This window comes from Alligator mississippiensis, chromosome 2, assembly GCF_030867095.1.
Source record: "Alligator mississippiensis isolate rAllMis1 chromosome 2, rAllMis1, whole genome shotgun sequence".
Classification (NCBI taxonomy): Eukaryota; Metazoa; Chordata; order Crocodylia; family Alligatoridae; genus Alligator; species Alligator mississippiensis.
In genome coordinates, this window is record NC_081825.1 from 141,286,517 (window position 1) to 141,308,427 (window position 21,911).

General features: G+C 49.3%; 1 protein-coding gene and 1 pseudogene across 1 annotated transcript; one reads left to right on the forward strand and one right to left on the reverse strand.

The window, feature by feature from the left end:
* Window positions 1-2,754: 2,754 nt before the first annotated feature.
* LOC132248904 (small nucleolar RNA U3) lies at window positions 2,755-2,845 on the reverse strand (annotated as a pseudogene).
* Window positions 2,846-5,875: 3,030 nt separating this feature from the next.
* DUSP4 (dual specificity phosphatase 4) lies at window positions 5,876-20,315 on the forward strand. Its single transcript, XM_006258662.4, has 4 exons — window positions 5,876-6,300; window positions 14,320-14,456; window positions 16,208-16,427; window positions 16,623-20,315. Exons 1-4 carry the CDS (start codon window positions 5,922-5,924, stop codon window positions 17,006-17,008), a joined length of 1,122 nt encoding a protein of 373 aa, XP_006258724.1. The 5' UTR covers window positions 5,876-5,921; the 3' UTR covers window positions 17,009-20,315.
* The last annotated feature ends 1,596 nt before the right edge of the window (window positions 20,316-21,911 follow it).

Genomic DNA, 21,911 nt, shown 5'->3' on the forward strand with positions numbered 1-21,911 from the left:
TCATCTCCCCACCATACAGACACTTGGTGTGGCATCCCCATAGGTGTGGGTAATGCATTTTCACTTGTGTGCTAACTTCACACCTTTAGTCAGTTCATCCTAACTCCATGTAGATGAACCCTCATGTGCAATGTCACATCAGAACTACACAGAGGGCATAAGAAACATCTGGTGACAGTTGTATGATTTACCCAAGCAAACAGAGCCTTGGTACAATGACTAGTCATCGCACAGGGATTTGCAGCTCAGCATACTCTGCCCACTTTAAAAGACCCCATGAAATCTCAAGCAGCTACAGCATTGTTCTTCACCTTCTGCCCTAAGAGGCTCAGTAGTGTGCCTGGATTCCATCAGAGGGGCTGCTTTTCACCCCAGAAGTAGCTGCATCTGACAGCTGTGCCACCTGCCTGCTGTGTAATGCATGCTGCACATGAGCTATTTTGGCTGAAAGTGTTTTGAAGCATTTAAGCTGTGGCTATTCAGCTCCAGGACTGCTGGAAAATCAGTCAAGTGTGATAGCTCCTGCTAGTACTTGGGCAGGGAAACTGAACTTGTTGTATGAATTTATTATTGCATTCATACGCACAAGGTCAGTCACTGATGCACATAAACAGACAATTTACAGGCTTACGGTAGAGACAAGGAAATACATTGATCTCATCTAATTCACTGAAACATTGCTGAACACCATTTTCTGTAGTAATTTTGGTATAGCAGAGTGATACCTTTCACTTTCTAGGCTGTGTGGTTTAAACCAGGAACTGACAATTGACACGGGCACAACCCAGCTGTAAATCTAGGAGCTGAGCACACCCACTCACCCACCCACCTACACCTTTCTGTGAATTGCCTTGAGAGATTTATAGAAGCCAGTCATGCACAGTAATTGCCAGGTACAGAGAGAAACCTCCTTGTATTGTACCATTTTAATATAAAAACAAATGTAATTAGTGTTTAAAGTGTCCAAGATAAGTAACGTGTACCTCCATGTGATCCACATGACCTCATAGCATGCACTTAATGGGAGTTAACCTTTGGATTTGATACAAAGAGAAGCCAGTTTGCTCACTGACACCAAGTGTACCAATTCTTTCCTTGCCCAATAGCAGAATCTTGGCACTGGTCTTTATGCAAAGCTTCCATTGACTTTAGGGGGAGTTTGCCACCCTGCCAGGGGGCAATACATGCTCAAAAATCTGGTTTAAATTATGCTTGCATTCAGGCAGAATTTTTTTAATGATTCTGAAAGGAGACACCATGTTTTTAATGATTCTTTTTAGAGCTGAAGAATTAAGGATGTCCTTTATAAGGGATATCTAGGGAAACATATGATAGCTTTCTGGCACTTGGAGAGGGGTATCAGTATATCCTTTTTACCTCTGCACCTGCATTCATTCATTAGAGGTAGATATGTTTCCTCTTGGCTGCCTCCGCATGTGCAGCAAAATAATTTCCCATCATCGTGGCTGCTTAGTTTGTGATCAAAGACAATCTTTGGGGCATCCTGCACAATAGATCCAAAGCCTGAAATACCCTAGATCAGGCAAGCACGTGGCTACAGTTCATTCATGTGAGCGCTGATGGGGTAAGACAAAGGCAAACAAAGGCAAGGCTGACAAGAGTAGGAGTTAGGAGCTGTTTTGGCAGCAGCCAGAAAGCAGTGTTGGGAGGGAGCAGCAGCAAGGGAATGGAGGAGGGAACAGCAGACAGTTCCTACCCTATACCTGAGACTTGGATCTGCCTATAACAGACTTCCTATGCCTGAAGAAGAGTGACTGTGCCCAAAACTTTTCCCAACTATTCAGCTGATCTAATAAAAGATATCACATCTACTCAAAGAACCTTGCCTGCCTATAACATAAGGCACTTCTGGCCTGAACCCTCACTGCCCTCCAACAAGGGCTGTCAGGGGCATGATGGCCAGATGATTGTGAATTGCTGCCAAAGCAGATTGCAGACCTGGGGTACACTGGTGGAAGAGTTCTGAAAGCCACTTTAGTCAGGTAAGTAACACTGGAGTGCATGAGGGATCAGATCCCAGGCCCATGCCTGACCTTTCAAATGCTGCCCTCTTTGGGGAGGAATGTCTTTCTAAGACTTGCTTCAGGGCACACCGTATTTTTGCCTACCAGGTGCTGGAGCTGACACATGATGTCTGGAATGACAGCCATATAACATGGCTAGAAGCTGAAGTCAGGACTCCAGCTCTGTGTAGCCCACCAGCCAAGCCAGATACCTGAACAAAGCCTCTCCTGAATTGATAGGCCTTCTTCTGCCACTTCCCTTACACATGATGACTTGCCTCAACCAAAATACTTGTTGCCAGGGCCTCTTCTCTGCCTGTTCAAAGGCTGATAGTATGGCCTTCTCTAGACTCCAGCCAGGGCTCTTCTATCCCTGTTAACCTTGCTGTGAAGTAGGACTGTGGGAGAAAATTGAATTTAATGGGAAATATAGTGGTTTTGAAGCTTTTTCTTCATCCCCAAATCACAATAACATGTTGAACTTGGAAATCTGCAATGTAAAATTTGCAAAACATTGTTTTGGGGACCAATTGAGGCACTTTGTTTTGATGTTGACATGCGTGTGCTTTGATTTTTGGTGACCAAAACCCCATTTCTCAATGGAAAATGGAAAGGAATCATTTCAGTGTAATGTCAGGTACCTTTGGCATCACCAAAATCCTTTGTTTTTATTCTATAGACACAAAAGTTTGTTGAAAACAACATATTCCTACAAGAAGTTTCCATTTTGACTGTGTGTCAGTTTCTGATGGAAAAACCTTCAGTATGGGCACACTCCTCTAGTTACCAACTATAGAAATGATCCCTGAAAGTACAGCCTTTTGTATGGGTTTAGGTTGTAGCCGTGTTGGTCTAAGGATATAGGCAGACAAGGTTCCTTGGGTGAATTTGATCTCTTTTATTAGACCAACCCCAATGGTTCTATCAAATTCACCCAAGGAACCTTGTCAGCCTTTTGTATGGACATTCTCAGGCAGGTCTGTCCTGCAGAGCCCTGTTCAGGAGCCCCTTGTGAACCAACCTTGCATTGTGTGTCCAGTCAAAGATAAAAGGCCTGTGGGGAGGAGAGGAATGAACACGGAGGATGAAACAGAGAAGGGATGAGCTCTGGGGGCTCTGGTGAGTAACAGTTAGTATATCAAATAACAAAACAGGAAGCATTTGAATTACAGTATCTTAATTATATCCCTGGAGCCTGTTGAACCTAGCTACTCTATCAGATCCCTCCCCCCCCTGTATCCCAGCTAACCCCATGATTCACATTATCCACTGTCAGGCCTCTAACATGATTTGGCTTGATGTGTTTAAACAATTTACCAATATTCCTGTATGTCATGATCTCACCGTTACAAATTGGTCCCTTCCCAGGAAGCAGAAGCCTTGATAGCCAGGGAGCTGCTACTTACAGTAATGTATTCATTTCATACATTGAGAGGGAAAAGACAAGAGGCCTCTTCTTTCATTTTTTTAACAGCTTTAAAATCTCTCTCTGTTTTTTTTCCCCTTCTCCCGTGTTCATTTCTTTCCATCTCCCAAAAGATGTGAATTCAGAAGCAGGAATTGGTGCTGGGTTTGGAGGGGGAACTGGGGGCTGTGCCAGCGCTTCTTCTGGAAGTTCCTGGCTAGAGGGTCTTACCCCTCTTCTTCGAGTCAGACCAATCAGCATATTTGGGGTCAGGAAGGAATTTTATCCCATGGTCAGACTGGTATGGACTGTGGGGGGGTTTGTCCTCTTCTGTGGGGCAGGGGGTAGCCCTCTACCAGGGATCTCTTGAGCCTATATTGACAACATTTCATAGAAGCAAGACTTTGGCTGCTGTGGTTCCTCTGCTTTATGTGTGGCAGGTTAGAGTGTTAGGTCTGTGTTGCATCACAGTTGAGTTTAAATCAGTGTTTCTCAACCTGTGGGTCATGACGCAAAAGTGGGTTGCAAGAATATATGAAAAAGTCACGAACAAACTTTAAAAATGGATTCTCCTTTAAAGGACAAAAGCATGGGAAACAGTGGCTTTTCCCTTTCAGAGTTCCAGCCTGCCAGGGGCTGCTTGGGGCCCCAGTGCCCACACATACCCTCCAGCCCCACACACCTACTCCCTACCCTGCACACTGGGGGAAGGGGGGGGGGCTGGGACCTGGGGTTGGGGAGCAACTGGTCCTGACTGAGGGGCATTAGCTGGGCCAGGGGGCTGTTTCCTACTTAAATTATTTACCAGATCAGGACTGGCCATGGATGTTTACAAATGGATCCTGGTACGAAAAAGATTGAGAACGCCTGGGTTTAGATCATGGATTGTATAGGCAACCCCTGCTTAGTGCTCTTAATTGGTTCCTGAAAAACTGAGCATAAAAGCCAAAAGAATGTTAAGTGAAACAGAAAGTATTTGATAACACAAGATGGAGATCGCAAGTGCTTTTAATGACCCAAGATGGCAACTGTGAGAGTTATAACGAAACTCACTGAGTGCTAAGTGAAATCAGGTATTAATTTAAAATTAGCATTATAGTGAAAAAGCACTAAGCAAAACAGCATTAAGTAGGGGTTGCCTGTATAGCAGCGGTTCCCAAACTGACAGATTGTGTACCACCAATTTAAAATGATACAGCCTTAAGTACCACCAGCAAATTTTTGTCATATAATTTAAAAAAATTGTTAATGTGTACCACTGACAGGTTGCCTGAGTACCCCTGGTGGTACCTGTACCACAGGTTGGGAATTGCTGCTGTATGCCATGGTTTGGAGAGGTATGGCCCTGCCTCAGGCAAGGGGGTTGGACTAGATGAGCTTGTAATTCTATGATTCTGGAGCCTATGATTCTATGATCATGATTGTTGCTGTTTTTAATAAACAACAACAATCATTTGATTTTGCTGGGCACCCCTTTGTTTGAGGGCTGGAGCAAGGCCTGGCAGGGCCCCGGGGAAGCGGCTAGCCCAGCCCCCTTCCCCGGGCAGGATCATCTCTCCCAGAGCCTCGATGGACAAACACTCCTTTGTTGCGAACAGTCGCTTCCCCGCGGAAGGAACAGGGAAGGAAGTGGCTCGCTGCTGCCAGCAGCCAGGTCACGGGGGAGAGCTCGCAGGAGGTCTTTTCCCTGGGGCAACACGGGGCTCCTTCTGGCCGAAGGCCACGTCCCCTCACCCGGGGTCTCCCATGCACCGGCGAGGCGCAGCCGATGAAACCCCCCCTCCCCCTCCCCTGCGGGGGCGGGTCTCTGCATGTTCCAACGTTCGAAAATGGAACCCCGCGTGTTGCTCGTTCCAGACCCCGCGGGCCCGCGCCGCCTCTGCCCCCAGCCGCGGGCAAGGAAGCACGGCTCTGTCCGAGCCTGGGCAGCGGGGCAGGCCCCGATCTCTGCCACCGCCTTGATGACCAGCCCTGGCCGGGCACCATTGCGGGGGAACCACAGCGACTCTGAGATCTGGGGGGGAGGAAATCGTGTGTGTCGGGGGGGAAGGGATTGTGTGGGTGGGTGTGTGTGTGTGTGGGGGGGGGGAATGGGGCAGCTCTCGGCCCTGGGGTGTGAGCAGGAGGGGGCAGGGGCAGACCTGTCGGTGGGGTGTGCGTGAAGCAGGGTCATTGGGGCAGCTCCTTGCGGGTGGGCACGCAGCGCTTCCCCCCCGGCTCATGCCCAGGTTACGGCCAGTCAATGGCGGGGGGAGGGCCGGCGGATGGCCGCGGGCAGCGCTCCATTCACAAAGCGGCGACGCCGTGTTCCACTGCCCGGTTTTATGAATGGAGGCGGCGGGCGGGCCGCGCTCACAATGGGCCGCGGTGACGTCAGCGGCGGCGCGCTCCATTCAGCGCGGCCGGGGCGGGGCGGGGCGGGGCGCGAGTAAAGGGGCTCCCGCGGCGGCGGCGGCGGCTGCGGCGGCAGGAGCTGGGGCCGGATCAGCACCATGGTGGCCATGGGGGAGCTGCGCGAGCTGGAGAGCGGCGGGCTGCGGCGGCTGCTGGCGGGCCGCGAGGAGGGCCGCGTGCTGGTGCTGGACTGCCGGCCCTTCCTGGCGCACAGCGCAGGCCACGTCCTGGGCGCCCTCAACGTGCGCTGCAACACCATCGTGCGGCGCCGCGCCAAGGGCGCCGTGAGCCTGGAGCAGATCCTGCCGGCCGAGGCCGAGGTGCGCGCCCGCCTGCGCGCCGGCCTCTACTCCGCCGTGGTGCTGTACGACGAGCGCAGCTCCCGCGCCGACTGCCTGCGCGACGACGGCACCGTGTCCCTCGTGCTGCGGGCGCTGCGCCGCGACGCCGAGCGCGCCGATGTCTGCCTGCTCGCAGGTGGGCCGGGGCCGGGGCCGGGGCAGCCCCATGTGTGGAGGGGTCGCGGTCGCCCTCGGCCGTGGGTGTCAGCAGGAGGGGTCGGGGCAGGCGGGGGGGGGGGATCACTGGGGCAGACCCATGTCTGAGCAGCCCCTGTGTGGGGGGGAGTGAGTGGAAGGGGGGGGGCAGCCATGTGTGTGAGTCGGAGACTGGGGTGTGAGCAGGAAGGGATGGAGCAGTCCCATATGTGGGGTGTGAGTGAGTAGGGGGGTCACTGGGGCAGCCCCAGGCATTGGGGGGGGCAGTTAGACCAGCCCCATGGTGCTGGGGGGACAACCCTGGGCCATGGGATGTGAGCAGGAGGGGATGGGGTAGCCCCCTAGGTGTGGTGTGAGTGAGGGGGGAGGTCATTGGGACAATCCTAGGCAGGGGTGTGCAGAGCAGCTGTCAGGGCAGACTTCAGTCATGGGCATGAGTAGGAGGGGGCAGGGGCAGCCCCCCATGTGGGGTATGAGTGAATGGGGGGGGTCATTGGGGCAGCCCTGTATATGGGGTGTGAGGGGGAAAGGTCAGAACAGCCCCCATGCGTGGGGAGTGAGTGGGGGCCAGGGATCAAAGCAGTCTTGTGTAGAAGGTGTGAGGGGGGCAGGATCAGAGCAGCTCCCACGTATGTGCTGTGAGTGTGGGTTGGAGCAGCCCTGGTGTGGGGGAGGTGTGTGGAGGGGGAAGTAAGAGCAGCCTCTGCATGGGATGTGAGTGTGGGGAGGGATCAGGGCACAGGGAGATTGAGGGAGCCATGGGGTGCATGGGGGGGAGGGAATCAGACAGTCCTGTATATGGGGTGTAAGTATGGGAGGGGAAAATCAGGGCAGCCCCTGCATTGAGGGGTGGGGGGGAAATCGGAGCAGGCCCCATGCATATGGGGTGTGTGGAGGGATCAGGGCAGTCCTTGACCATGGGTGTGAGCAGGAGGGTTCAGGGAAGTACTGTGCGAGGGGGGTGGGATCAGGGAGGCCCTGTGCCTGGGGTGTGGAGGGAGCCCAAGCAGCCCCAGGGCCTGGAGGGTCTGGGTGCTGGCCCTGCTCCCCCCCCACGCCTCCTGCTTGCTCTGGAGTTGCCAGGCCAAACACTCCTTGCTCTGTTCCCTGCAGGCCAGCCCAGCTGCAAATCCAGGGGCAGGGGGTGGGATGGGGGTGGCTGTTCTTTCTCCTTCCCTCCCTGCCTCCATTCCCGCTTGGGGCACATTTGTCATTCCTCCACAGCCCCTGCTCTTTCAGCCCCCCTCTCGCCCCTCCCCAGGCCGGCAGGAGGCTCCCCACACAGTGTGGGGGACAGTGGCTAGTCACTTCCTGCCCCTTTGCCCAGTCAGCTGCTGGGGAAAGGCTGCTGGTGACCTGTGCCTGACCTGCCTGAGCTTGGTAGGGCTCAGCTGGCTTTGCGGCTGAGGCTTCTGCCCAAGGGACAAGAGATAGGAGCAAAAAAGGCCCCGTGAAAGGATAGCTGGTCTGATCTGGCTCCATACAAGGGGTGGTGGGGCCAGTGGGCTCCCCCAGCACTGGGGTGGGAGCTGCCATGTGTCTGTGAAGGAAACCCCTGTGGCCCCTTTTTTTTTTTGCTGCTTCAGCTCTCTGAGCCCTCCCAGGCTGGATTTTGACAGAGTGATGTGATGCTTTTGGTGCCCAAAAAAGCCTTCTCCACAGAGGAGGACTTTGCAAGTCTGGTTTTTTCTCCTTCCCCTTGTGCTCTGGGTAAAGCAATCAAACCACCCCCTTTTTTTGGAACATGGAGGCTGAGTTTGCTTTGTGTATGGTTATGTTCCCTCCCACCACATTAGTCTGAAGTCGAGTAGAAGGCAGAGTAGATGTGCACCTTATATGCTACCCAAGTAGATATAGATAACAGAAGCTTTTGTGAGCTGAAGCTCACTTCATGATGAAGTGAGCATCACCTCACAAAGAAGCTTATGCTGTCTGTATCTACCTTGGTTATTCTATAAGGTGCACATCTGCTCTGCCTTCTACTTGACTTCAGACTAACATGGTGAATTATGTGTCTCAACCTTCTGCAGGCCAGGAATGAGCTCTAGGGCAAGTCTGATGAGAAACCTGCACATTTTTGAATATTCACAGTAATTCAGAGGAAATGTCATGGTGCCTCTCTGCTGGTGTAGTGGGAGATGTGGCCAGGTCATGAATCTTCCTTCCCAGTCTCTCAAGTCTCTTTAATTGTTTCAGCCAAGACACTGCAAAACCTAGGCTTGGGGGTGCGGGGACGGGACACAAGGACAGCTTAAATCTTGAGAATTTAGGTAGGGAGCATCGGGAAAACTGAATGTGTTTTATCTGGTTTAAAGCTGGACAGATACCTGCAGGAAATGGCTTTGAAACCGCAGCAGCGGAACCAGCTGCCGTGATCCTTAATTTGATGCAGATAATTAAAATTAATTCCTTCCTCTCATCCAAGCTAAATACAGCGAGTTGTGCTGAAAGAAAATCAGCCGTTGTTCAGGTCAGAACACTGAAGGCAGATCATCAGTTACGTAGCAAAAAATGATTCTCGGTTGTGTAAGCATTCCCTTCCTCATAGTAGAGCAAAACCCTTTGAAACTGGTCTGCACCCCCTGATGACAATCTAGTGATTGTTGCCTTTTTAATGGCCTGCATCTGATGTTCGCTAATTTAAACCAAATTAAAATCGCAGTAATAGTGACAGCGAGAAGTTTCAAGCTCTGTAATGAGGTTTTCTTAAAATTCCCCTCAGTCTATTTTGGAAACATGCGTGCCCAATGGAATTGCACGGTTTTTTGTTTACAACCAGTGCGTTGTAATTTATTCATGGTTTTACTGACAATGGGGGATCGGGAGCGCACGCATGTAGTTAGATAGTGGTGAGTCCATTAATAGGTTTGATAAATGTTGTATTTGGCATTTATGTTGTGCTTGATACAGTAAAAACAGCAGGAGCTCCGATAAGGATTAATTAATTCTCAAACAGGGAGCCTTTTTCTCAATTGTTTTCTTGGCAGTGGCATCTAAAGGGACTGTGTTTTGTCTCTTGTTAATAAGTCATTCTGATGCTGATAAAGATGCATGCAAGCTAAGACTGCTTCTTTGTTTCAATGACATGACCGTCTACCTTTGCTTTTAATTGTAAAAGCCTTCATTGGCCTGACTTGACTTCTTCTCTTTGGTAATATCTTATTAAAACCTGCTCTTCAGTTCTACCTTCTCAAATTATATGTAAAGTCTCAATTCCTTTTACCAAAGGGAAAAAACAGTACAACCAAGGAAATTCACACAACATTTTAGGCACTGCATTCAAAGAGCTGAATTTGGCTAATGTCAGTGGGAACGGTGTCAATCCCCAAAATATGTATTATGTTAAATTCACTGTGTTTGTTTTTATTACATGTGAGCTGCTGTTGATAATGACTGTAATAATTTTTGTTTACATATTCCATGTGCATTATGGCAATGCGGAGCTTCAAAGCAATTAATTGGAGTACAAAAAGATCAAATGTCTTGCTAATCACATACAGCATGCCAATGGCTCAAGCAAGATTAAGACCTAGAAACATGCAGGTCCTCAGACCTGTGCTGTGTAGATCACACAGCCTGCCGGCATCTTAAAGCTGCAATAATAGCAAGTGAAACAGAATCACTTTATATTACTCCAATCCACCTTTGGAGTGCTGTAATATAAAGTGTATAGCGTTGTAATACACAGACTGCATGTTAAGAAAGGGTTATGGGAACTTCATTCAAGGATAAGAGAAGGTATTTGGACTGGAAGAGGATGTTAGTAGCTGGTAGCAAAACACGCAGTAGTATCTCTCTCCCTCCCTCCTCCTTCCCCCATTTCTTTTGATTCTGCAAAGCAGTCAAGTATGTGCTTAAACCTCATAGACCAAGAGGGACTGAATTGGGATGGGTTTAAGCAAGTGCTTATAATTGGGCATGTTGTTTCTTGTCCTTTGCTTACTATGTTTTCTCCTAGATGCACACAGGCAAAACACAACCTTTCAATTCCATTTTTTTAATGGAATCAAACTAGTTTTAAACTAAAACTCAGCATTCCCTTGGAAATTGGACTCCATCATTGCATGCCACAGCCTTCAGTATGCAGCCTGAGCTGCAAGGCATCCATTACACCCTTGTAGATCAGGAGTAGATCCACTGTGATCAGGTTTGCATTTAGGCTGATGTGGCTGATCATCAGAGTCTGGGATGAGCTCCTGGTCCCACAAAGACTAATGATGGAACTACTGTTGGCCTCTCTGGGTCAAGCTCTCATGCTTGGTTTCTAGTTCCTGCACGTGGAACAGGGATTTGGAATCAGACTGAAGACAGCAGCCTGTGTCCTGATCTGCAGTGACTTACCTCTGTCCTAGGAGAGGCACCAGCCAGCATCAGTCTGTGAGAGTTAATCTTTTACATTTAGGGACAGAGCGAGGCCAGCCAACTTCTGCATGAATCTTCCAGAGGCACTGATATCAAGAGGCTTCTTTAGCATCCTCTTACTCTGAAAATTGTTCATAGATGCTGAGTAGCAAGCCTAGAAACCCAGAACATGAGCAGCCCAGAGAAATCATTTGACAGATGGGGAGTCCGGGGTGAGATTCTGGTAAAGAGTTGGCACATGATACCACGCACAGGTTGGTAGTAGAAAGTGGCTGTGTGGAGCTGTTACATTGTTCCTCCTGTAGAAAGGGAGCCTTCCTTTAACCACTGCATCCATTTGTTCTATGGGTGCTGGACAGAGTGCCCTTCCGTCTTCTGGGGAGGGCTCCTTTTGCAGCTCTCAGTGTTGTGTAGTCCTGCCTCAAAGCCAGTGAGGAAAGGAGTGGAAAGCAGGATCTGCAAAAAGAAGGATGCATCAGAATTTGTCTACGGGTCACTGTTCTTGGAGGCCTAGATAACTAAACACACCTGAAGCCCAGCTCCTGGAGCTCATGTCCTAACACAAAGCAGTCTGGCAGGAGAAACTTAAGCTGAGTAAATAATCACTGTGCTGGGTTTTATTGCATTCGGTAACTGGGAGGTCTGCTGAAACCCAGGACTTTGTAACCTACTTGATGGGGAGAGAGGAGGCAGCAATCTGGAGTACAGTTTTGGCAATTGAGCTAGAAAACGTAGGCCTCGGTGTGGCTAAATTCCTGCTGTGATAGTAAAACTCCTGGCTGATGTAGATTTTAGGAGACCAAACTGAGGATTTTAAGGCCACTAACTTTATTTAAATGAGTCAGAGAAATAACATTGGAGGTTATTGACCGCAGATGACAGCCGAGGTACCCTACACTAGAGCTGATCAATAGCAGCACTGTTTTGGTGGCTGGTAGGAAAATATAAAGCTGGGATTGAGTATTACTGGGGCAGTAATGACAAACAACAAGCTGCTTTCACAGGCTCACCAGAACTGCATGGTTTGTTTTGTTTAAGTACAGATCTGTGGTGCTGCAAACATGGGATTAAGGTGACTCTGCAAGCTTGTAAGGCACAGCAAGACCAAGCGCAGAATTATCCTTCAGCCTCCTATGAGCAAAGACTGGCTCTTGCAGTCTGCAGTGAGTGAGAAAGGATCAGCTTTCTGAGGTAGGAAGATAGCTCAACAGCTTAAGTGCATATCTGATTCCCTAGCTGTGCAGGTACATAAGTGCAGATGAGATGGAAAATGCCTGGTTTAAATCTGTCCTGGCAAAATTAGGTGAAAGTCACCATTGTCTTGTTGCATTTCACACTTGCCTCACAGAGGTGCAAATGATTGCGAGGAAACAATCTACTTCCCTCGCCTGTTCTGACTCTCCTGAGATTTGGGGCTAAAGACAGGGCTGTGTGTTTACCAGAGCTGAATTTTGAAAGCCCAGCACTAAACTGCTTTTGCACCTCCACTGTCATATGAAGTAGCACTAAACTGTGTTACTTTCTGGCTCTCAGTCTAGCTGCACGGTGTAATTTTTTTTAAAAGTTGCTGGAGTGCAGTGTCTTAAAGACCATCATGATGTATTCCTGGTCTTCAAAAGCCTTTTGATTCCTAGGTGGAAAGAATTGTCATTGCAAGCTCACTCTGTGTTTGAGCTGGAGCTAGGTTAGGATTGCAAGGGAATTCTCCTGTCATGTTCTCTGCCTGGATTTGGGACACTATATAAACTCTTGCTTGGTTGTGATTATGAGTGCTGTTGGGCCCCTGTCTCCACCCTCCCAACTGGCTGGATACTCAGCTGGGCCTAGGACTGTGCTAGAACATATGCAACAAATTGCACACATGGCGAGCAGCTGACTTATGCATCATCATTGGCTTCATACTGCCAAGCCAAAAGGCATGGTCAATTATTGAGCCCTAGAGGAGTATACCTGTCTATATTTGAGCTTTCCTACCTCTTTCTCAGTCCTAAAATACCCCTCCCCTTTTCCCCACTGTCATCCATGGCAATCTGAACAGCTTCCCATTAGGAAGATACCTGTCATGAGAGCCTGGGGAGATTGAAGGTGCTGGTTCACATCCACCTTGAACTCCACTCCTGCTCAGGCTGAACAAAATGGAATTACGAGCAAGACGGTAAAAATCCAGCTCCTTGCAGTGGGTCTATGCTGATTTCCAGGGCTTCCCACACTACAGTTTATTCATAAATAAATGGATGGTGATTGCAGCCACCCCACTCCTCCTTCCTTGGCCTTTATTGGTGGGAGCATTTGACTGTTGCCATGGCAGTGTTGTATGAATGATGTCATGTCCCTACCCCCTGCTGAAATCACAGCCTGTTGTTGCCATGCTGGCTCTGGATCACACTCTGAATGGTAGAAGCTGTCCCTCGGCAGTGGGTGAAATGAGACAGATGGTTGCGTTTGTGACAATATTTCCAGAACTGGTTGTTCTCTCATGGCTTCTTACGCAACTGTAACTTCATTGGCTTCAACGGAGTTGCCAAAGAGGGGTGGTGACTGGGGCTGTGGAGTTCTTTGGCATGCTTGGGGCTGGGACACCAAAGGAAAGGATTCTTCAGAGGGGGAACTAGTACCTGGCAGAACATGAGTGATGGTGGCCTTGGCATGGTTTGACAATCAGACTATGGACTAATGCTTCTGTAGCTAAGGGAACTGTGTTCAAGTGCAAAAGCAGACCAACGTCCTTCCTTCAGTAAGAAGAGTGGCAAGTGGGTTCTGCACTAATGAGCGGCCCTAGCTGCAGCCAGGGGGTTTGGGCACCCGTTGCCAAAGCTGTCTTTTCCCATGTGCAAGGACGGGATGCCCAGGCACCGGGGAGTGGTGAATATCCCTGGGAAGGGAAATCTGAGCCCATGGAAGGTGGCTCCAAGGCTGGTGCTTCCATGGGCTTGCTTCTCTTAAGAGGTTAAAAGGGTCCAGGACTCGGTCAGCTTTGGTATGATTTCCTGACTGCAGTGTAGAGAGGACAGCATGTTCTGTGACAGAGGAAGGAGTCTTTTGTCTGGTGGGCAGAGGAGGGGTTGCTGGTCCAAGTCACTGAGAACAACAGTGTCCTGGTGATGATGGAGGGCCACCTTAGCTATCATTGTGCCTGGCTTTGGAGTGACATGGTGGGATGGTCTGTCCCTGCTGCATGTGCACTCATGGCAGTCATTGGGGAAGGCCTGACTAGGCTTGGGGAACCAAAGGTCCAATCCTAGAAGTAGCCATCTGCTCTCTGGCCTGCCCCAGCCTCACAGACAGAGGGGATGGCCTTAGCTTTTGTTGGGGGGGGGGGGGGGGGGGTCTGTACAGTAGTTTGACCCACCCTATTGGTACACTGTCCCCTGCGCATGAAATGAGGCCAGGATCTCCCCAAAAGCGATGTGATGCAAAATGGCTTCCAGAAATGTAACTTCCATCCTTCTGTTTTGCTGGCTCCCCCTTCCTTAGAGAGACTTCCGTGGTGGTAGTGACACCTAGTGGTAGAGGCAGAGCTGACAGGCCAGCTTAGCTCAGGCTCTGCGTTCAAAGCAGCAAGAGATGCTAGTCCTGGCTTGCAGAGAGCCAGCTGCCTTTCCTGGTTAACGCTCCATGCCTGTCTCTTCCATTGCAGGAGGCTATGAGAGGTTTTATTCTGAGCATCCAGAATTCTGTGTGAAAACAAAATCCCTGAGTAGTATTTCCCCACCAGCCAGTGCTGAGCCTTTGGACCTGGGATGTGGCTCCTGTGCAACCCCCCTGCATGATCAGGTAAGCTCCTTGGAACCTAGTGTACTGAATTCCTGGGGGCATCCATTTGCCTGACTTCTGGGTTTAAAGTCTCTTCCCATGCATTGAGCCAAACCCTCGATGTCCCAACTGTCCAGGTGAGGAGGCATTGTCCAAAAAAGCTGTTTCAAGACATTGCGTCCCTATTAGCTCAGCAAGCTGTAACACTTGCAGGCCATGTGATGTGATACATGCAGTTCTCTCTCTCTCTTTTTTTTTTTAAATCCCAAGCAGAATTTTTCTTGTAAAATGGCATTTAGTCAGGCATTGCCAATGCTTTGGAAGTGGTTCTGAGTCCAGCATAAGTTTCCTGCTCAAAGCAAGAGGCATCCAGACCAGTTCTGTCCCCACAAACACTGGTGGCTAGGGCATTCCCTGGGGTGGGACAGGACCAGGCACTTGAGATGCTGAAGTTTCCACCTCCCTCATCCTGCTTGAGGGCTGTCATTCTCCCTCCCCAGGGAATATTGGCCCATTTTTATGAAGTAGGTCAGCTTCCACAGGAGAGATGGGCAGAGACTTGCCCCTGACTACTCAATGAGGCAGGTGGAGAGAGCGCACAAATGACATCCGGCCCCTGGTTCATAGTGGGTTTGCCTTGCTTCCCTCCCCTGCCTACTTGCAATAGGAAAAATCTTTGAAATCTCTCAAGTTCTTCCCAGTAGGAGATGTTTCTTCCTAGCTCTGGTGTTTGTGTAGATATCAAATTCTTCCAGTGGTGTAGAAAGGAGCCTACATAAGCCACGGTAGCGTGCTGGCTATAGTCAACTAGCAAGAAAGCTGTCTGCATGCAAAATTGGGCTGTCGGCTGGAGAATAAATAGCGCGATGACTTGATCCAAAATGGAAAATCAATACCTGCCATTTGAAAACAGCCAGGCGGCACAGCACCCCTTTGGAACTGTCTTTCCTCCGTGTCGTGTCTGTGGGTCCATGTGCCAGAACTCCGTTTACCTTGTAAAGAGGCTAAATTGTTTGGAGAGCCCACACCTGCTAAGCCATATCCTCATCTTCCTTGGGCATTGGGGTGGATCTGAGGGCCTCGTTCACTTCTGCCTGCTGTGTTTTTGCTGTCTGCTGCCTGTCTTTCAAATGAAAGGAGCCTAAAACGACAACTCCTGCCTCATCTCATATTCTCTGTCTGTTCATCTGGTCAGGGAAGCTGGCTTTTGTGTTTTTTAGTTGAATAAACATTACTAACCACATTCTCTGGAAGGGTTTTTCAAAGCAACTTACTCTCCCATTTGCCTATGTCTATCTCCCAGAAGAGGACAATTCCAGGGCCTTCAGAAGCTCACAGATAATAATTTGGAGGGCATTTTCATATAGATTTGGGCCCAATCTCTTAAATGTGGTAGTCAGTCCCAGTCCAATAGGTAGTGGGGGTATAGGTTGTCTGCAGGCTTGGACCCTACAGCTCTAGTATGGAGATGCTGCCTCTTGTGTTTGTTATCAAGCGGCCCTTGAAATGGACCTGGTGTCCAAACAGCATGGAGAACCTACCGTTTGGATACTGAAGCCTTGTAAAGCATCCCAAGGTTTAGGTATAGAGGCCCTCAGAACCTTGCATCACTCTCTTGAAGATATGGGCCCTACTGATACTGTCAGATTTTGGGCAGGTCTGGTAGCCATGCTCATCCCAACTCCGTGGTTCCCATCTCTTCCCTTCTGACTAGCAGTGCTCTTATCTTCTCTGTCTTGACCCCAGCGTTTGTTTCTCTTTGTCTGAAATAGGGTGGCCCTGTGGAAATCCTCCCCTTCCTCTACCTTGGCAGCGCATACCATGCAGCCCGGCGGGACATGTTGGACACGTTGGGGATCACAGCCTTGCTGAACGTTTCTTCGGACTGCCCCAATCACTTTGAAGGACACTATCAGTACAAGTGCATCCCAGTGGAGGATAACCACAAGGCTGACATCAGCTCCTGGTTCATGGAAGCAATAGAATACATAGGTAGGTTTGTATCATGGCCTGGGAGGTGTGGGGAGAGGTGGCCGAAAACCTGGACACAACAAGTCTGATGCATAAAAGGATTCAGTGACAGGATTCAGTCCAGTGCTAGTTAATTGCATATTGTATGTAATGTGTGGCAGTGGCTTGAGTGGAAGGAGCGAGCTACTTACCCTTCTCTCCCTTCTGACCCTGTAGACTCAGTGAAGGACTGCCATGGCCGGGTGCTGGTGCACTGTCAGGCTGGCATCTCACGCTCCGCCACCATCTGCCTGGCTTACCTGATGATGAAGAAACGGGTGCGGCTGGAGGAGGCCTTTGAGTTTGTCAAGCAGCGCCGGAGTATCATCTCCCCCAACTTCAGCTTCATGGGTCAGCTGCTGCAGTTCGAGTCCCAGGTGTTGGCGACATCATGTGCTGTTGAGGCTGCCAGCCCCTCAGGGACCCTCCGGGAACGTGGCAAAGCCAACTCCACGCCAACCTCCCAGTTTGTCTTCAGCTTCCCAGTGTCTGTGGGGGTCCATTCCACCCCCAGCAGCCTCCCCTATCTGCACAGCCCCATCACCACTTCACCCAGCTGTTAGCCTGTGGTGTCAGCTAGGATGAGGGTGACAGTGGTGTCACAGATGCCTTTCGCAGGCAAGGACACTGACCAGGTTGAGCTTCCTGGGAACTGCCAGCTGCAAGGCCATAAGAGCCAGAGTGAACCGCTGAATGGCCAAGCAAAACTCCTTGACCAAGAGCAATAATGGCTGACTTTGCCACTGGTTTTGGACTATGTGTGTGTGTGTGAGTGTGTGCGCATGTGTGCGTGTATGTGTGCATATGTCTTTGTTTTGTTAGAGAAATTTCTTACCTCATTTTTGTTGTGTGTGTGTGTTGTTTTTTTTTTTTTGTTTGTTTGTTTGTTTTAAAGCAGGAGGCTTGAAGTTGTGAAATCCACAAATCCTGACAATGTGTCTGACCAGTTTTGCTTGGGAGAAAAAAGTACCATTTCCCAAAGTGCCTGGTTTTGATTTTTCCTGATTTCTGCCCCACCCCTCTTAAAAAATACTCGCCTACCCCTAGGGAAAGAAAAAAAAAACAAACTTTTTTTAACTCGGGCAAGGGGATATTTATTGCAAAACTATTTCTTCCAGTTATTGAATGCAGCAATTGTGCTACTGGTGACAATTGTAGAGCCTATTTATCTTGAACTGTGAGCACAACAGCAGCATGCAGGTTTCATGCAAGTTTCAAAGTAACTAGAGAACAGGTTGGTTGCTTGCATGTCTGTGCAGACTAGTGCAGTGACAGTGGAGCCATCTCCACTGGAGGGACATGAGTTTCCTTGAGTCTGCCATAACACAGGCTGGGGGAGGGGTTCCCTTGCTGGACACGGGACTTGTGATAATAGGATCACTTCAATCAACTGCACTGCAATATGGACTTCTTCCACCTGAGGATCAATGTGTGGACTTAGTGGGTAGCGTTTAGTCCTAGTGCCCTGTTTCCTTCCTTGTCTGGCTGGGTACAGCTTTGTAGTCATTTATTTTGAACTAGACAAGGTTGATTTGTTTACTGTGAAGTGCTTGTGTTGTTGCTTTGCTACATGCACCATGCTCATCCGGACTACTGCATATGTCTGAGCATGAGGCAGGTGGGAATTTATGGGGTAAGACCCCTGAATGCATGCTGAAAGGCAGTCCTCTGGCCATAGGGTGTGAGGAACATGTTGGGAAGCTTGGGCCTGAGGCACAGTGGCAGGCTACATAACTTACAAGCACCTGTGACTGGGTTCCTGCACTTGAACAGAATAACCCTTATAGTGTGAGGGGTTTTCTTGTGCTGCAGTAGTGCCCTTTCACCACTGGAGAGCATGGCTCCCTGTGTCAGTGCTGGTGTCCTGCTCTTCTCAGGTGGCCATTTCCCAACTGTCAAGCATGCTGTGTGATTGGGTGGTATCCTTTGCTGTGCCCCCATGATTAAAAGCCATGATACTTGTAATGCCATGCTAGAAACACCAACTGCTGTGCAGCAGTGGATCCACCCTATACTCAGACTTGGCCTTTCTGATACTGTATTTGCTAGAACTGTAGTCAATAGCATTCTTGTGCCACGGTGTCACTAGATTCATTCTAGCTTGCAGGTTACTACAGCAAGGAACCAACCTTTGGTTCATTAGCTTAATTCCTGTTTGCTTTAGTGAGCCCCAGGTACGGGCCTTGCTCTGTTCCCAGTAGCAAATCACAATTTCCCAGCCTAATAAGCTCAAAAACTAAGCAGAGAGGGGCTGCAGCTGCCTTGGCCACTTCCTCTATAGGAGGACAGTGGAAAGCCTGTAAAACACAAGGATATCTTTCATATGCTCCCCTTTCCAGCCTACATCACATAGCAACTTATCGTCTACTTAGTGTTGCAACCCATGCTAACATACCCACCAAAGGAGTGAAGTGTTGGTTCCCTCCAAGGGAAAGAAGGCAGCTCATCTCTTGCTTAATGCTGATGTGTTAAATGCAGATATTTCGAGCCAGTTTCAGACTGGGCAATCAGGGTGAACCCTGAAGGTATTTAGGTTCTTAAAAGGCCTGCTGCTTCTCTTATTTTTGCATGTGCAAGTCTTTTGTAATGGCAGCTTGGAACTGTGAGCCACACCAAAAAAGAGCTTGTTGCCTGGCAGAAGCTGGTAGCTGCTGGAATACAAGGTCTGTTGCAAGATGCTGGCTGGATATTAGCAAAACTGCATTGCATGTGATTCCACCATTGTGCAACCATCCCCATGTATTCAGTGACCCTTTTTTACCAGTGAGGTTCATAATAGTTCCCTGCTTATCAAGTACCACTGCCCATGGGCTGAAGGAGTTCAGGGTCCATGGGTGAGGAGTCGACCCAGATGAGCCACAGAAGACCCAGAAAACAAATGCATCTGAGCTGTTGGGTAGCTTGGTCTTTGTCCTCTTTGCAGTTTCTTTCATCCAGGACATGCTGAGCACCATGTGTCTGCTGTTTTGGCAATAGCAGATAGCCTGGGCTGATGCTCACTGGGTAATGTCTGCCAGTCAACTTGTACAGCATGTTTTTAGCATCTCTTCCATAGTCGTCTTCACCGTGACAGGACAGAAGGACCACTAAGAAGTCCAATAGAGAAGCAGAAGTCAGTGCCTGGTTGTGTGTCACTAATGTCATGGGGACTATAAACAAGCTAGCCTTGTGTGCAGTATTTTGCATACAAGATACATTGACACTGGGCATTTGGAAGCTTCCATTGCCTAGGGCTTCCTCTTCTAAGGGTCTGCTTAAAGCCCAGTGCAGGTGAGGAGCATCTTTCACCAAGTGTGGAACTGGGCTGAATGCAGACGGGACCTCAGGTTAACATGTGAGATCCTAAATATTAATGTGCTTATCAAGAAGCCGGCAGCCCCCACTGGTGCTGCAGTGTTCGCTAGGGGCAGGTCTTTGTGGCCTAATGCCCCCAAGCTCTCTGCACACAAACTCTGCTGTGCCTGGATATGCAAATTGCATTGTATTTGTGGGTAAGCATAGGCTCTTCTGCTGGGAACAGATCTCCTGTCCAGCACTTTAAGGAACAGAAGCCCCTGCTGGGAGCACTTGTGGCTGGCTTGGATGTTTGCACAGACTGCCCGTTTCTGGCCAAGATGGCTACTGATGCTTTGGGCAGGGTCGCCTTCCTGAGTAAGAGGAGGAAGAGGCTTTGGATCCAATTCAGAGAGTAACGCAATATTCTCTTAACTGCTGTGCAGAGCCTCATCTCTCCACGTGATCCGGTTTCCACACAGGATGTGTGTTTTATGTGTTTGTACATAGATGTTTGGTTTTTTAGAAGTTGATGTTTTTGTTCTTATTTATTGCCTGAGAGTTCATTTGGAGACAAATAAATGCATTTTCAGCAGGCCTGTTTCTTCTACTGCTCACTTCCTCTTTCACCCCTAAATTTCAAAGTTCTTCACCAAGGAGCTTGATGTCATGGTTAGGCATACAAACATAATTAGTGCCATACTGAGTCGGACCAAGGCTCCATCTAGCCCAGTATCTGTTGCCAACAGCAGCAAGGATGGATGCAAAAGAGGGAAAGTATTGGACTGGAGCTCTCTAAAAAGATCTATCCCCTATTGAACACCCTGTCTGGTATCCAATATTACTGATTTAGGGAGATCAGAAGAAACTTCCAACCATCGTTGTCCTCCCTGGTCTCCACCATTACTGGTTTAGAGATGCCAGAAGAAACATCCCCAACTGTTCTGTTCAATAGCCATGAATAGACCTGTCATCCATGAATAATGCCTCACAAATCTGACTTGAGGCTCAGGGTTGCTAGAGTCTCCTGTGTTCCAGGTGGCAACTGCTTCCAATGGAGTCTAGGCAGCATGGTCACAAACGGTCCATCGCCAAAGCAGTCGGGGCAGGAAGACGTCGGAAGGGCTGATACTGAGGTCTCTGGCAGAAGCTGCATGGATGTTTTTCTAAAAGTTGTACTGGGGCAGGATGATGAGGGGCAGAGTGCAATACTGCCAAAGCATAAACAAGTGGTATGAGGAGTGATTCTTCCACCTGCCCCAGAAGGTAGTCCAGGGGTAAGAGGAGGTTGTGATAACTTGGAGCATGCCTCTTGGCTGACCTGGAATAGACCAGATCAGGCTTCCTGCAGCTGGAGTTGGGGGTGCTTTGCCCACTGTTAATATTTCTGGGTGCCTCTTTCAGCCCGAAGCATCCCAGGATAACCTCAGGTAGGACTGAGGGAACGTAAACAGACAAGGCTGGGAACAAAAAGGCTTGCCTCTCCCCACTCCACAGCAATACAGCAAGGCACTCACCTGATACCTTTGTTGATGGGGGGGGAAAGGGAGGGTAGAACAAGGAAGTCATAATACACTTTGAGCAAACAAACAATCAGAGTCTTATACAGTCTTATAAGATATAATAATCCTTTTAACATATTTCTGCCTAGACATAAATCCTAACTCCTGGCTAGCTTCCAAGTTTTTACTTACAGGAATAATCCAGGCTGCAGCCCAGAGGCACTTTGCTTGTGGCTTTTCAAAATGCCCGCCAGAGGAAGAGGGCACTCCCCACTCTCCTCAGGAATTTATCTGGCCAAGTCACCTGGTTGACCAGCCTGAACCAAATAGAAAGCAAGAGAGAGGGAGAGGTCCATCTGAAATGACCCAAGGGAGGGACAGAGAGGGAGGTTTCTTCATGTAGGGTTTATAGCACGAAGTAGTTTCCACTTCAGAAAGGGTTGCAGACTTATGACACAGCCCCTAAAAGCAGTTTTGCCAGCTCCATCAGCAGCCAACACTACCGCTGGCAGAATCAGGACTAAATCTGTTCCACTTGCAAGTCTTGCATGTTGGGTTTTGTTTGGCTATGGTTCGCAACCCTCAGTTCCCCTGTATCCCACCTGCCCCCCCTGCAATTTTCCTCCTCCCATTTCCCCCTCCACCCAATTCTACCAGTTGGTTACCATGCTGCTATCCTGTGCTGCTGTGT

Bases quoted from the DNA above. Each gene is read 5' to 3' on its own strand.
- DUSP4 (XM_006258662.4), top strand. From the start codon at position 5,922: ATGGTGGCCATGGGGGAGCTGCGCGAGCTGGAGAGCGGCGGGCTGCGG. The intron at 14,457-16,207 runs GTAAGCTCCTTG...TGTCTGAAATAG, and splicing joins CAACCCCCCTGCATGATCAG to GGTGGCCCTGTGGAAATCCT. The intron at 16,428-16,622 runs GTAGGTTTGTAT...CTGACCCTGTAG, and splicing joins GGAAGCAATAGAATACATAG to ACTCAGTGAAGGACTGCCAT.